General features: G+C 38.0%; 1 protein-coding gene across 12 annotated transcripts in view; it reads left to right on the forward strand.

Moving 5' to 3' along the window:
- Plxdc2 (plexin domain containing 2) overlaps nt 1-17381 on the forward strand; it is a 425039-nt gene that overhangs the window by 315183 nt on the left and 92475 nt on the right. For all 12 annotated transcript variants that reach the window (XM_039095938.2, XM_039095937.2, XM_063276640.1 and 9 more), the window contains 2 exons: nt 1222-1340; nt 15562-15661. In XM_039095938.2, coding sequence (XP_038951866.1) covers nt 1222-1340; nt 15562-15661 — 219 coding nt within the window. The remainder of the gene's footprint in view (nt 1-1221; nt 1341-15561; nt 15662-17381) is intronic.

The following is a 17381-nucleotide window of genomic DNA, read 5'->3' on the forward strand; positions in this document are numbered from 1 at the left end:
GCAAAAGTACAGATTGTTAGATACGTCATAAGATAAAAGAATGTGACTGTCCCAAGAGTCAAGGTAATGATTATCAGCGACAGGGTACGAAATTGTTCTTGGGTGAAAGAGACTAGAGAGATGTAATGGATGAATGCGATATACGATCCCTAACTGAATCATTCAGATAGATAGATAGATAGATAGATAGATAGATAGATAGATAGATAGATATATGATTATACATTTATATATAAAGGGCACTCTAAACTTCAAGAAAGCACTGGATAGAATGGTAGTGATATACAGGTTCTTTTTAATGTCTAGTTTGGTTTTCTTGTATTTAAGAAAAAGTTGGATGCTGTAATGAGATCTTACTATATATGGTGGAGGGAAACAGAATGTAGAAAAAAATCAACAGGATGTCTCCAAGAGGGGAGGTGGAGTATGTCATTTGAGGCTTAAAATATTCTATAGGTAGAAAGTTAAAGAGATCTTGAAGGCTCCAGAGGAAGGAAGAGGTCTTCTCAGTGGGATTCTCTCTTTGCAAGTGTGTAGAAGGAGGAAAGGAAGCCCTGGCTGCTCTTTCCTGATCACAGACTTCCTTGTGTAGGTTTTAGCACTGCAGGGTTCAGAAGGTGGGTTAAAAGCTAGCACCTATGGGCTCCAAACTTCTCTCCCTCCATAGCTGGCTGAAGTCCTGAGGGAAAACATTCCTTGGGGTAGCTATGCATCCTCAGCCAGGTTTTTCGGTAGGCAGTCCTAACAGATAGAAGGTTTTCCCCAAGTGGTCAGCTTCAGAATTGGACAGCTTAACTGCCCCAATTCTAACAACCAGAATGTTCACCAGATTCAGATGTTCTTTCTTCCTTTTTGAGAGTGCGCTTCTTCTTAAATCCCTGGCTGTCCTGAAACTCATTCTATCAGCCAGCCTGGCCTCAAACTCATGTAGACCCACCTGCCTCTCCCTCCTGAATGCTGGGTTAAAAGTGTAGTCCCACCACTGCTCAGCAAGATTAAATTTTTATCAAATATTTAGAGTAAACTCAATCTTTAAATTTATATACATATGTGTGTATGTATTTCTGCATGCCAAAAGGTATCTGGAAGCAGAGTTCCAGTTCTCCATTTAAAATTGAAGTAGCACAGTGTCCTGATGTGACAAGTAGATATGGGACTGTTCTTCCCGAATTGAGGCACCCATTTTCTCCTGTGTTTCCTCTTTCTCCTGCTGCGTTACAGGCACAGCTCTTGTTGTCCAGTGGGACCATGTCCACCTGCAGGATAATTACAACTTGGGAAGCTTCACATTCCAGGCCACACTCCTCATGGATGGGCGTATCATCTTCGGATACAAAGAAGTAAGTGACAGGCTGAAGGTAACACTTCCTCTTCCCATTGTTCACACCCATGACCTTTCCCTCTTGAAATTTTATTGGCACGAACTTCCAATCACTCTCCTACTTACTGGTTTCTCTTGCTGAATAAATTAACCTTTTTTTTGGACCAAGAACTGTCGGTTAAGACGGGGGCGCGTCTTTTGTTTTGTATTCTGACATCATTATATTGAGACCCACACAATTATGAAATTATTGTAAGTATAATAAGGAACCTCTAAGAAAGAATGATTATTTCCAAGATTTTTTTTTAATCCTTACTTAGGTATTTATGATTTTAGGTTTGGTGGAGGTTTGCCATGTTGATTTCTTGTGTTATTCTGGTCCCCAAATATTAGTTGACATGAAAAAGGTTGATTTTAATATTGAATTCCAGGAAAGTAATGCCTATAATTTTCTGGCTAATATTCACTAAAATGTTATGGGAAGAATTATTAGAATCTTACTGACCAGGAGAACAGAACTTTTATGTTGTTCCATATTGACAAACTGACAGCGAATGAAAATTTACAAAATTGTAACCTTAAGCTTTGAAGAATGTTTAGACTAGCACGTCAGTGCATTTGACTTCAAGCTTTATTGTCAGTATGATGAAGAATATATCCAAAAAGTAACAAAAACTATGGAAGTAATTTTTAAGACAGTAGTAGTTATAAGAGTAATTCTGACATGTAAATTATTGCTGGCATGTTTAATGCATAGTTAACAGGTGACTACAATAAAATTTTGTATTCTGACATCATTAGCATAATGACATAATTTATGAAATTATTGAATATTTTATAGTATTATAAGGAATAGCTAAGAAAGAATAATTGTTGTAAAAGGCTTTTTATCCATATCTTTTTTTAAATTCAAGGATTAGTTTTTTAAAAAGAATCACTGATTTTTAAACAGTTGTGATAATAAAGAAAGAATTCAAGGTGGTCATTTTTTCTGAAATCTATCTATACTGTGAAGTGAGCATATAAAATTTTGTTGTGGTTTGCCCTGAAGTTATCTGTATTTTGATGCTAATTCCACTGCCCCAAGGACAGCCGCCTAGTCACTTACTCAGAACTCAGGTGACTTCATCAGAACCACCTCCCCATTGAATTTGTAAAGTACAGGTGAGAGGCAGGTACAGGATAGAAGGAGGCTGTCATTGGAAAAGAAGGAAGGATGGGTTGGAGAGAAGTTTGAAGGAAGAGGAGGAGACTAGAACCGAAAGTGGAGACCGGAGGAGGAGCGGGTGAGAAGCCATGGCAGGTGACATTAAGATTCTGCTCTGTGTATTTACAGGTTGTTATTAATGTTCCTAAGGGATGGATGGTACCGGGCTTTGTATGTTTCAGTGGGCAATTATATCTCACCAATTGGATCTAAGATTATTGTGTTGTGTGTTCTTTTATGTGAGGGTTTGGGTATAGGAAAGTGTGCGGCTGGGATGTGTTTCTGCCAAGATATCTAGCAGATATCTTGGGGCACTGAGGTGCTGGACCTAGCGGGGTAAAAGACAACTTTACCTTTTTTATTTTTTATATCTTTACAACAACAAAATTTCACCTAAATGCAACAACTTTTAAAAAGCTAACAGTTATTGACAGTTATTTTCATTATTTGGACAAGATTTTCCACGCAGAACTTTATTTCCTCAGGGCACTCTGCAGAAGGAGAAAGATAGAGGTGCCTTGTTCTGCGTTGCTTTGTCCAGGGCTGGCTGTAGATATCACTGCCCAGTGTGCTCTTCTGCCACCTTTCCTTGGAGCTGGGAAAAGTTCTCTGAGAATAGTTCTTAGAACAGAATAGCCTCATTCATTCCCAGAGTTTATTGGGTCCTAAGGGACTGAATGGAATGTCAGCATAACATCGAGAAATGGTTTTTGATCGTTTTAACTATCACTGTTGGTTTAAACTGTTTCTGGAAGGATCAGGGTCAGTAAGTCTGATGTCTTCCCCCATACCCGCCATCAACATTGTCAAAACAGAGATTTGCCTTTCATCCCAGCCTTATTCTCTAGCTCTTATGATCAAAATTGCCCTGGTTATTTACACAGCCCTTTAAGACTGTCTCACACTGCGGAGTTCAAGCCAATTCTTTTGTCCCTTCTCTGTTCTCAGTTGGCATTTCGGAATGTTTCTCATATTGTCCATTTTAATCAAGGAAAAGTTTCCCATTGTGGTTTTCCTGCATTCTCATGGGGACGTTTAAGCTGACAGACAGTTCAGTGTTGCCAGACTTTCCAGACGTTGTCCTGTGAGCCCCCAAAGGTCTCTAATTATTATTATTTGTTTTTCTATTTGTTTTTCATAAAGCAGTTTCTCTCTTTTTATTTCAGATCACTTTTATACATATCTGTGTATACAATGTATTTCTAAAGTTGAGGTAGCTTACTGCTGGAATGTTTGTCTAGCAGAAACACACACACACACACACACACACACACACACACACACACACACAGACAAATCTCTCTGAATCTCTTTCCATAAAATTTTTCAAAGTAAGAGTCCTTTTGAGCGCTTAGAAGATGGCTCAATGGGTAAACTTCATACTGTGCAAGCATGAGGATATGAGTTCAATCCCCCAGAACTCGTGTTAGAAACAAAAATGGTGTGGTGGTAGGTGGTATATACTTGTAACTCTAAGACTGGGTTACATGGCGACCAATGAATTCCTAGGGCTTACTGACCAACCAGCTTAGCTGAGGTGGCAGGCTTCCAAACAGTGAGAAACCAAGTCTAGAAGATGGAGTAGGTTGTCCCCTAAGAATGACATCTGACCAAGATCTTTGGCCCGTCTCATACACTTGCAAATGAGTTTACCTACACACACACAACGTCCTTGTAAAGGGGAGTAGCAACTAGATGTTCTCTTCACCTCGAAGGAAAACGTTTTAAGATCACATGACAGCAAAAAATAGTGCTCCTCCAACCACGTCATCCTTCTGGATGTTCTGTCACATGAAGTACCCAGGTGTCCATCAGCTCCTGATGCTTCGTCTCTTTTCTGTAGCATCAAAGCGCCAACACAGAGGTGAGCAATCGGTGCTGTGGGTTGATGAAATTGTAGAACACATGGTGATTTTACAGCAAACAAACCGAATGAAAGAGCTTAAATGATGGGCTTAGACACAGGATTAAATCAAGGATAATTTAGCATTAAGTCGCTTTATTTGGTGTGCCTAGCCTCTTGATCTCTTTCTTTCCCAAGGAAGCTATGCATAGCAACTTATAAACCAAGTTATTTGTGTTTTCAATAAATTCTTGTTGATTTTTGAAGTTCACTCATTGTTTTTATTCGGTTCTTCACAACTGTACAAATACAAGAATAGTCAGAAGAGGTATTCCAGTTAGCCTTTAAAGCGATTCTTAAAACAACAGACAACGTAAATAATAAAATCCTGTGTATCTTTCCAGAGTCAAGAATGGAAACTGTAAAGCGAGAAGTAAGCACAAATACCTCTGCCCAGGATTGTTCTTTACAAACTGAGGACAGCTTTGATGATTTTACTGTGTTTGAAGGAAGGGAGAGTAAAAAAATATTCCTTACATAAATCCACCAATAAAGAACTTGGTTACATTGCAAGTTATAACTAATACTGAGTGCCATGCAATAAATTTCATTTCCATTGCACCCATGATTATACATTATTTATATTCCTCTTAGTTACCATTGGCATACCAGTCATCCATACCAACCTATCAAATGGCCCTCCCGTTCTGTCGAGCTTCCAAATAATCATTTTCCAACAGCATTCATTTTTTCCTGGTGCTGAGTAGATAAGGAATTATCAAAATATAACCAAATCCATTTCCGTTTTCCATAGCAATCTTGCTTCTGCCGAGATTGCATTAGGGAAACGCTGCTTCTCCCTAAACTACAGATGGGTATGGATTTGCACGTGGCTCTAACGGGTTCTTCAGCACTGTCAAGCTGTTCTCTGCAGCTGTACTATTATTAGGAGCCTAAATTCCCTCAGATGGGTCTTTTTTCTGAGGTGGTAGTAATGTGTTATTCAACCGAAGGTTTGAAATCCTGTTTTGTATAAGAGCCAGATTCTTATTGTCACCTGGTTGCTTATGTAAGCTAGTATTGAAACAGTTTACTTGGGTGAAACCGAATTAGGGAGAATAACTTTAACCTCATAAGAACAATGCCAACCAACCAGAGCTTTCAGAGACTAAACCACTACCCTATACATGGACTGACCCATGGCATATGCAGCAGACAGTGGCCTTCTTGGGCACCAGTGGAAAGAGAAGTCCTTGGTCCTGCCAAGCTGGACCCCCCAGTGTAGGGGAATGTTGGGGGAGCAGAAAGAGTGGCTAGAAGGGGGAACACCCTTATAGAAGAAGGGGAGGGTGATGGGATAGGGGGCTTATGTCCTGGGAAAAGGAGGGTCAGCTGAATGAATGGAAATATTCAACCTCAGGAGGTGGGAGGTGGGGGGACTCTCTAGGATGTACCAGAGGCCCAGGAGGTGAGAGACTCTCAGGACTCAGTGGGTTGACCTTAGCCCAAATGCCCAACAGAGACAGGAAATGCACATAACTACCCCTTGAGAGACTTGAGTCCCCCTGGATTGGGGAGTCCAGCCTGAGGGTTTGGGAGTTGGGGGGAGTGAGAGGTGGGGGGATCAGAGGATGGGTGGGTGGGTAGGAGCACATCCTCTTGTAGACAGGGCAAAGCAGGAATGGGATAAGGAACTGTCAGAGGGTGGACCAGGATAGGGATAACAACTGGACTGTATAAAAAGGATTAAAGAGAAAGATGAAAAGAAAATCCCTCAGATTACCAAGCACTGCTGTGCTGTGTCTTTCAATCCTTCTGGACTGGTTCAGCTTCTAGCTAGTACAGATTAAGCATCTGACTAACAAACCCTCTATTCCTTTAAATATATGAGTAACATCCCTTTAACAGTTTGTAACTCACTCCAGTGTCTGTTTCTTATGAAGCAATTTGTATCATCTATCCTTACTGTCCCCCTTCTCCAGTTTCATTCGATAATCATGTCTCCATGTACACTAGGTCACTTCTGATCAAGTGATAGACTTTGTTCACATGACCCTAAGGGTCATGTTTAGAACTATAATGTTTGCTATAGGGAACATTTACTTTCTTAATTGGGCACTGAGGGTCGGACAGATAGGTGATTTTCTCCTCCCTCCTTCCCTCCCTCCTCCCCTGGCAGACTTATTCAGAGTTCAGGCTCTTTGGCTGCTTAGTAGCATTGGCCGTAGGACTGTAGTCTTTTCACCATATTTAAAGAATTCTGGGTACTTATGGATCCTTTGCCTTAAATACTGGAAGGAACTTTTTCCTCAGCTAAAAAGGCAGTCTGAAGTTCTATTACTTTCTAGGCTCCAGGTCTTCTCTATGATAGACAGGTGTCTTCAGGATCCCTAGAGATGGTTTCCCCAGGCACCTGCCCTTTCAAGTCATGCTTTTGCTTTTCCTGTTAATCTGATTTTCTTGTTTGGCATTAGCAGAAGACATGACAAATTTGTTTGCCATATCTAGAAGTAGGAGTCCCTTTCACCTTAATATATAATACTTTAAGTTCGATGTAAATCTGACCTATTTGAAGTACTTCCTATATGCCAAGTGTTGTCCTGTATGCTTAAAGTATTATCATGTCTCTCACAAATAAACAAGAGATATTCACATTTATTGATAGAGAAACAACCTTAAATATTCAGACATGTTAAATAATTTTTCCAGAATTATGAACAAACGTTAACAAAAGAAACATACCCTGAAAGTCCATAGATCTAACTGCAGGGCCTCACTCACTTTGTAATCCTTAACTGGTTTTTCTAGCTGATTATTTTCAACTTAGAGACATAGTAACAGTGCTAAAAGGAACTTGCCTTTCCACAGCATTTATTCCATCACTTACTACTACTGTTCAACAAGAAGAACGTTCACATAGAATAAGTACATCTCTTCTTAAACGTGGTAAAGTTGGAAAATCAAATATCTGTCTTGTTCTGATAATTGCTAGCTATGACCCTAAATCCCAGAATTACTATATTATTTTCAGTACCTAGTTGGAGGATTGTTTGATTACAAATGGCGTCAACTGAGCTTTGGAGGCTATTGATAATCTCATGAGGAAACTACTTCCTCCGAACAGTGTATTATCTCAAAAGTGTGTCCTTCAAGCCTGCTGTTTCAGCGGATGATGCTGGCTTCCCTGATACACCACTTTGCTTTAGAAAGCTCTTCCCTCACCTGCTTCATCTCTCTTCACTAGAACACAAGCTAGAAAATAAATTAGAAAACAATGTGATTATTTAGTATGAATTGTAGACTTGATCATTTCTACTTGGTAAGTTAAGTAAAGGGATATCGATGGCCACTGGGTTATTTTAGTGCCATTAAAAAGCCACACCCATGGATGTCACAGACAATAGATTACAACACAGCCTTGGAAGAAGTCCATCACACCAATTCTCTTCAACAGCGAGTTTTAGAGGAGGTTCACTAAGGAGAAAAATGGCTATTTATTAAGTGATACAACTTTCAATTTCTTCTACCATTGTAGAACTTAAAAATGATATTCCTCACTGTGGCATTGACTGCTTCATTGGTGGAGAGCTCATAAGTCACCAAGACTAGCCAGTTGTGGCTTTCAGAAAATCCATTTTGCAGTTAATTTTTTTCTATGAGAACTATTCCTCTTATTTTAGCTATAATGACCTTTCATGCATGGTTATAACCTGGAAATCTTTAGGATGAATAGTTGTTGAACTTGTAGGATTCATGAGAAAAAAATACAGAAGCCTAAAAGAATTTGATAGTTAGACTGTCATCATTTATGTGTCTTCTGTATTGGTTTCTATATGAATAAAAATGTTTGGTGTGTACAAATATAAATTATTATACATAAAACCAACAAACCTTCAATGTAAGTAGAAAAGTGATATGTACATAATATTACTTATGATATATATATTCAATATACAGCATAAACATACAAATATATAGGAATATGTGCATATTCACAATATATATGAATATATAAATGTATATACACATGTTATAATATATATAATATGTGTGTATGTGTATATACATTGATATATATTATACAATGATATTCATATATATATATTGATATATATCAATATATATATAAATTGTGTCTGTGTGCGTAGATATAGTTCAATCTTTAGAAAGCCAGGAAAGCATAAAGGCTAATGAAAACCTCATTATGAAATGCATATAAAGAAAACATTGAGGTGATTCTCTGAATTTTAAATATATACAAATTGTATTTCAATTGCTTTATTAGGATCCCAACATTCCTATATTTGGATTATAATTTTAGTTATTTCTATAGGAAAGTCGCTAATATTTCAACTTTTTCTTTCCTCTCCAAATGTAAGAAAGTGATGAATTGAATTTTTCTGATAACAAATACTGTGGTTAAAATATATAATGAAATAGAACAGCGAAATAGGGAAGAAAAATCAACACTATAAAGAAAATTGTTTTAGAGTCATCTATTCTAATGATGGCTCCTTTACATGAGCCCGGTGATGCTTTTTCTGTGTATGTTCGTGTGTGCACTTCTTTGGTTATTTGTGGTTCCCTTTCAGTATTCTGTGACAGGGAGGGAGTGTTAATCCCTGGCATACTATTACTGCCAATTGTCAATCCATATCTTCTCTCCCTGATCTGATGTTCCACAACCGAAAAGCTCCTGGGTCCTTGTGGTTATAGCCATGAGTCACTCCACGTCCCACCTCAAATGTGAGGTACAGAGTTCTCTCATTTTTTTTCTCAGACCATGTTTCAGCAAGATCCTTTATTTGTCTTTCATCTCAAATGAAATCCCCACTTAGGTGTGTATGTCCTGAGGCAAGGGAAGCAGGCTTGGTCATATGGACAGCCACATCCTTGTTCTCTTTGGCATGAAGTTATCTCACTTGTTCACCAGTTCAAGAGTAAGCAGTCTTTAAATTAGAGGATACACTGGTTGCTTATGAATTTTATGGTGTATGAAGAATGTGTGTAGTTTGTTGTCAACATACAAATGTTAGAACATTTCAAATTAAAATAACCACATGTGTTTTTCTTAAGGTAACTGAAACCCTGGAATCACTGGCATAGATTTCCATATTGCAAAATAGAGAGAAAGGGCACATCATAGTTTTCCCTTCACGGTTTCTTCTTTATCACCCAACATCCACAATATCTTGAGTAGACATAATCTCCAGTCCCACTTTCATTAAAGAGATTTATTTTATTTATCAGCTTCACTTGTTGATTTATTTTTAGATTTTTCAATCTAAACATAAAAAGCATGAGTCATTCCTTCTTTGGTTGGTTGGTTGCTTTGGATCTATCTGATGGCTTCTTGTTGTGTAAAACAAGCCAAACTCACATTCAGGCTTTTTCTGCCCCAGCTCTTCCTGTGCTGGTTTGCATGTACATACCCCTATATTATGCTACAAACTCATCTTTCAATTATAAGGCATTTTGCTCTCACATGGTCACGTTTATTGATGGTCTTTGTAACTGTAAAAGGAATTATAATATTTCACATATTATTAATATTCAGGAAATCGGAAGGATTTTAGTATTAAATTTAAATGAAATCTCTTCTCTTTTAATATACTCCTAGGAAACCGTGCATCAATCTTTTTTACTTCAGGTAATATTTTGTGAAGAGCAAAGAGAGTTTGAAGATTTGTGTGTGTGTGTGTGTGTGTGTGTGTGTGTGTGTGTGTGTGTGCGCGCGCGCGCGTGCGTGTGTGACAGATTTTCTACTGAATAAGAGACATTTGATCTGTAATTCTAGGAAGATGGGGTAGAAAATTAAAGGTTCATACTCATAAAATGTTAAGATAGAAAGGTCCGGTTTCTTGGGGGGTTTTCCATTGATACTTTTAATATTGAAATGCTGGGTGCCCTATAGCTGAGTAGCAAATAGACAAGATTTAGTTTCCAGTAATTGTTTCCATTTCTGATAGTCACTCGTCAGGACACGCACTCTACAGTCAAGCTCTGGCTGAGGTCAAGCTCTGGCTGAGATGCCGTGCAGCCTATTAGACAGATAGCCGTGTACATAGTGGAAACAAATGGATCACTTGGTAAGCCTTGTAGGACAGACTAAAGAACAGGAAAAATAAAACTCCATGAGCTCTAATTCTGGAGAACTGTGTTATCTACTTGATACTGAGACTTTTGATAAAATCCCAAGTTGTGAAGACAGAGTGGAGCCTCTGTGTTCAGAAGAATAACATAATACATTAGAAAATAGAATATATTTTGTCTTTGAGTTGTTTTCCTAAGGCCAGGATATTCTGTCCCAGAAATGCTCACGCGTATTTTCCTGACGTATTTGTGTCTAGCATCGGCCATTCCTGCTTTTCTTCTTAACTTGTCCTAATAATTCATCAATAGGAAGCTTTTATCAAATAATAATTTTTATAACTTGTCAAATTGAGAAAACAATTAAATATGTTAAAAAGAAAGAGGACCTATGAATGCTTGAGTAAGCCAAAATGGAAAAACATTTATTTTGCGTGACGATAGTGATTCCTTTCTGTCCATTGTGTGGGATTTTGAATGTACAAAGCCACATCTCAGTAATGTATACTTCACAGTACACAAAGGCCCATTTCCTATTTGGTTTATTTCAATTATTAAATAGCACATATATTATATTCATGTTATATTATTGTAACAGTCATATATTATATAATATAATAGTATTTATATTATATAATATATTCATATGTATATGAATATAGTTTTTAAGTTTTGAAAGATTTTAGAAATTTTGACAACTTCTTTTGTCATGGATTTCCTGATTTGGGGGCTCATATTTTAACTCTAGGTTGCAGAGTATTATGATAAGACATTTTCCTGAATATTTTCGACACTAATAACAGTTACACGTACCACCACCACCACCAGAATGTGACTACCAGCAAAACAAGGGACTCTACGTGCTATTCTTTTATGCTGTCACTGAGCTCAGCCATTGTCTTTGGCCATAGTCAAAGTCATAGTCTTTAGTGTTTAGAAATACAAGTATACCAGAAGCAAACAGAGAGAAAAGCCTGTGCTGATACTGGGCCAAAAGACACAAATTTATTCAATATGAAACACCTGAGAAAAGCTGCATAGTTTCATCTTTTCTTTATTAATCTCTGAGAATACCAGGTACTTAATTCAATTGGCAAAGGCAGCATTTCAAAACCTGAACGGTAATTATTTTATCAAAAGGCTTGAGTGGCTTCTAGGAAAATGTAGGGAATTGAAAGCTCCTTGTACATTTTCATATTAATATCTAATCAGAACAAAGCATCAGAATGCATGAACTCCTAGTACCTTACTTTCGCAGTCTGTGACACCTAATGGAGGTCATGTTATGGCTATAATGCCATAAACTCACTGTCCCTCTCCCATTCCTCTCCAGCTCCTGAACCTGCACACCTTTCCTCCCTGATCTTTACCGTTGACAGTGTTCTCAGCATAGGCACAGGACTTTCTTCTTAAGTGCTGCAGCATGACCACCTTCCTGAAGCTGGACACCCTAACATCCCTGATGACAAACAAAATTCAGGCTCTCTGGCCATTAACATCAAATTCCTGGAGCCAACTTTAGTCTCATTTCTCATTCCCCTTGTGAAGTCCATCATGACAGTGGTGCAAATGCAATTTGTCAAGGATTCATCCTTTGCTGTACATACCTAGTCTGGAGCGGTCATCATTCTCCCTCCTAGACCATGGTGATGCTCTCACAGTGAGCTTCTTTGTCTCTCTTTGCCCTGGGCAGTGTTGACACCATGACAGCCACCATGCCTCCCTTCCATTCACAGAGGTGAAGACATTCCATTCATCTGCATAAAGCTCTCCAAATCGTTACTTCTCTACTTTGGCTTGGTTTTTGCAGTTGAACTAGGTTAGGGAGGTGGGTTTTGCTTGTTTTGGTTTTCCTCATTAAGAGGTCATTTTATATCATCCATGGTAATCTTGAACTTTCAATCCTGCTACCTTTACCTCTCAAGTGCGGGAACTAGAGTTGCGCGCTACCGTATGCAGCCAAATCTTTCTGAACTTTTGGAAACCTAATGTCTTAGCTGTAGAGGGTTGGGAAGTGCTCTGCGGTTAACCCTCTCGTACTTCCATCCTGGCTTGTGTTCTCTGCAACAGCCCTAAGGGTCACTCTTTATTTACTAAAACCACCAGAAGCAACTCACTCAAGCTGGGTTCTCTACCAAGAACCATTCCACATGCTCGCCCTTTTCATTTCTTTACTTTCGGATGTAAACTCTTCTTATTAGAGACGACTTCTTCAACTCTCCTCCTTATCAAGTCAGACCATACTCATCTTAAGTGGGTCATTACCTATGATTCCTTCTGTGTCAGCTGGAAAATTGACCAGCCGTGGGCTAGTGAAGGATGAACTCTGCTGGGAAACAAACAAGCAAAGCACTGTAGCATAAGAAGATGCTACAAAGTCAGAGAGCAAGGAATGTGGACAAAAGAAGACTTGAATTGAGTCCATTATAGTTAATCCACAATAGGCAAAAACACCAAAGGAGAAAATAGATATGGATGTAAAATAAAAAGGATGAAAGTAAAATAAAGGAAAGAGACAGAGAAAAAATTAAAATGAAAGACACCAGAGAAGGGGAAGAGATGGGAAAGAGGTAGAAGAGTTGGAATGAATAATCTGGAGATAAATTGATGGAAGGATTCAGCAGATAAGACAAAGGACCCAACAAACATGGTCTCCTGTGTACACACAATATGCTTTTCAGTATAGCAGGGTCATTCACTTGATAGCATTGTTAAATTCCATCCTGATATTGAACATCTCAGAATTATCTGCTACTTTATCCCATAACTCTCAGTTTTAGAGACTGGAAAAAAAAATGACCAATGCCATCAATGAAACTCTAATGTTAATTCTAAACTCTTCTTTAAAATATAATTTGCAGAGAGTTTTTGATTGTGTGCCTATATGCTGTTTTTTCTTCGTTACTTTGAGAGTCTATTTTAATACCAGAATATTAAGTTACTTCAAAACCTAGAGTATAAGATTGGATACTAATACAATGTGTATGGAGGTCAACTTTCTATCACTATAAAAAATGTGACATGATTAACTCATAAAGAAAATGTGTTATTTTGACTACATGTTTTAGAGATCATATTTTAGATAGTTTTATAAACTCCCAGATACCTTCAATGCCCCAAATGAGCTTTAACATCTAATTCTCTGGCCTCTACCTCCAAAGTGCTGGATTACATGTATAAATCACCACGTGCTTTTTTTGGTACTAATAATTGAAAGTTGCAGGGACTTCAAGCATGCCAGGCAATCACTTATCCAATTTTGCTCTGTCCTCAGTCTCGTGTTAATTGTTCCAATCCAGAATTAGATAATATCTTTGCCTTTGGTTTCTGATGGAGATGCCAGATTGCAGCACTGGGAAAACCATGGTAGAACTAGGAAGGAAGGAAGGAAGGAAGGAAGGAAGGAAGGAAGGAAGGAAGGGAGGGAGGGAGGGAGGGAGGGAGGGAGGGAGGGAGGGAGGGAGGGAGGGAGGAAGGAAGGAAAGCAAGCATGAAAGAGTGAACGAACCAGCTTCCTTATTAGTCAGACAACAAAAGAAAAGAGGAACATATCTCCCAGTTTTCTGGAGGAGAATCCCAAAATTACCTAACAGTATCCCATTAGACTTTACCTTGTCTCAAAGACCTATCACTTCCCATCAGTACCACCCTGGTGACTAGCCTATTACACATAGTCTTTTAGGAGACATATAAAATCCAAATTGTTGATATACCCATGAAAGAAAGGTGATACACTATTACTGAGCACTTATTTCTGCGTCCCAAAATGAAATGTATCACCTCGCATTGATTTGGATGGTGAAGACTGTTATAAAATACAGTAACGTCAGATTAAATATGCCCTTCTTACAGATTGCATCTATGGTATGGGTGCATGTGCATGTGTGTGCATACACACCACAGCAAAAATGTAAATATCAGTTGATAGCATTCCAAGATTCTCTCCTTTTGAGACCAGGTCTCTCTTGTTTCTACAGAATTCTCCTATCTCACTGTAGGAGAGCTGGAGGAAGATGTGTGTCGCTATGTCAAGTTTTGTACATGGGTTTGGGAGATTAAACTCGGGCTATCAAAAACCCAACGCTTTTAACTAACAAGATGTTTCCCTGGCCCCTCAGATACATTTGTTATTGAATTATCCACAGATGGCCCCAATCTCTTTCTACTTGAAAACTTTCTAGTGCATTTCTCCTTCTCTTTTTATTCCCTGATACGTTAGCTATTGAATACGGGCTTATTTCTGGTTTTGTGTGTGTGAAACTAGTAATAAAGATAGCCTGTTCAGTGGAATCTTTCCTCGATCCAGGAGAAGAGCCACAAAGGGGTTCTAATTTGGAACTGATAAATAATGTCTCATGTATAATCAATGTGCCCTCGGCTTTCAGCTGAAAATATAAGTATGTGCTATGTCATGGTCTTTAACTTCCTTCAAATTCCTTTTTAGGCTACGAGACCTGAGAAGTTTTATATCAACTTATAAGTTTTCTAGGCGTTGCCATTAGGACAGCTACGAACATTACACATGATTGACTTAACTATACATTTAACCAGTCATGCATTAGGTGATTAGTATAATTGTCAGCGACGGTGTGATTAAATATATGTTATGTGATATTATTATTTTTATGCATCTTCATTCATGTTTATAGACTTATAAATGGAAGTTTAAAACTTCATAACATTAAATATTGAATAAAGTTATGTATGAAATAATAATAATAACAATAATAACAATAATAATAATAATAATAATAATAATAATAAAGAATTTCTCTTACAGAAATTCCAGCCGGTACAAGTCATGGTGTACTTGTGCATGTGATACTGTCATAGCTCCTAACAATAATTATATTTCTGAGAAACTATTACTTTCACTATCAAGTTGACAAACACATGACCAGATGTTTTCATGTAACTATAACTCATAGCATTTAACGGATGTGCTTTGAGACACTATCACTTATTTTCTGTGATATTCCATGTTTGTTCTCTAGTTGCTCATCTCTATTATTTTATTTATTAATTGTGATGAATATTCCTCTATGCCTCAGTACCGCCCGCTCTTGTCTAATACACAGACATCTTCTGTTTCTTTTCTAGATTCCGGTCTTGGTTACACAGATAAGCTCCACCAACCATCCAGTCAAAGTCGGGTTGTCTGATGCATTTGTCGTAGTCCACAGGATCCAGCAAATACCCAGTAGGTAGACAAAGGGTAACTAAGTGTTGATTCTTCTATGAGGGTCAAGAGCAATGATCTCAAACTTCAGAAAAGACTCACTAAGATAACTGCTACTTGTTAATTCTGTTATGCAATTTATATTAATAACTCTGAGTGGGTTTGTCTATCTCCATTACTCCGGAATTGATAAACTTAGAGAAAGAAAAGACAAGGTCCAGTCAAAGACATTTAACTGTGGCTGTTTTAGGACTCTGCATATTCGCTCAGAAAGAACTCTGTAACAACAACAGCATCAGCAGCAAAATGATTCTAAAACTGGCAGTTATTTAGTTATTTAGTTATTTAGTGCTGCAGTGTCCCATGTTTGTTTATTAATTTTTAATAATTTTATGAGAAAAAGTAGTTTGTGCCGTTTTATAGTTAACATGTTTTATCAAACCGGGGAATGTAAACAAATAAATATGTAAATGAAGCTGTATCTCTCCTCTTTGATAATGTTTTTGCTGATGCCATTTATAATTTGGACAGTAGCTCATGAGTTCTGCAGATTAAAATGTTGCTATGGTTGTACTTAGGAGTAGAGGATGCACTGAGCATGTGCAGAGGCTCTGGGTTCATCACAGCATCAAAACTAGAATGAAAATGAGAAAGTTTTTATGTTGGCTGTATTTTGTGTGATTCTGACCACCTTCTAAATGTTCCGACTTTTAAACCTCCTCTACTTTACTTTCCTTTAGGGTACATATTCTGAGCGTGTTTGTTCCCTTAACTATATTTACTTAAAGCCAGGGGTAGAAGTAAAGTTCATTTAGAAAGTAGATCATATAGTTCCCCATATCCAAGTCCTTCCTTTATTTCATTAGGGGTAGACTTAATTTATCACATATATACACTGCTTGGAACTGACTTGAGATGATTCTGTTTAATTATGTCATCTCTCAATTGCAAGAAGTAAATGGAGTGGAAACTAGACTTTCCAAAGAGACGGTGTGACTGCTAACATTCAAGGGTTGTCTTGGCACAAGATGGCTTTTGTAAGGGGTGATTATACTCAGTGAAGAACATGTACACCCTCCAGTGGGTTTCTCCTTGTTATCTCAGAGACAGCAATAGGTAATATTCAAGGAAATTTTTAAATCAAAGCAGATTTTTCAGAAAATTAATTGCACTGAGAACAAAGCAAAGACGCATCAGTGTGTGTAAGGCAACATAAAGGCTGCCTGAGAGAACTCTAAAATAGGAGAGCGGGTCCAGGATAGTCAAGGTTGCCACTGTGAGAGGAGGAGTCTGCACATTTTTCCTCTTACAGGAGTTAAATCAGGCATGACTTGAGTCGGTTATTTAACCAGAAAAAAGGAGAACTCTGGCTTCAGTTTATTCAGTTTCTTTCCATCCGTGGAAGGGGGTTTAATGTACTGTTTGCTCAGAAGACACTGTATCCCACACTGCCGTTCTGATACACTGCTTTAGACAGAGCAAACCCACCAAAGAACGAAATAACTCTTATATTCTAGAAAAGAATTTTAATATGCGACATTGTGTTTGTGTTTTCCCTGATCATATAGTTGTGCTTGGAATTTAGGCTTCTAAAATGTGATTTAGGAGGCGTGCTCGGGCTGCGAAAGAATAATTTTAAGGGAAAGAATTCTCTAAAATATAAATTGCATTAAGTGAACTGGTCGAATCCACTGAATCTTGAGGGCAGTTTGTGTACGCTGCGAGGACTCAGTATTCACTT

This window comes from Rattus norvegicus, chromosome 17 (genome assembly GCF_036323735.1).
Source record: "Rattus norvegicus strain BN/NHsdMcwi chromosome 17, GRCr8, whole genome shotgun sequence".
Lineage (NCBI taxonomy): Eukaryota > Metazoa > Chordata > Mammalia > Rodentia > Muridae > Rattus > Rattus norvegicus.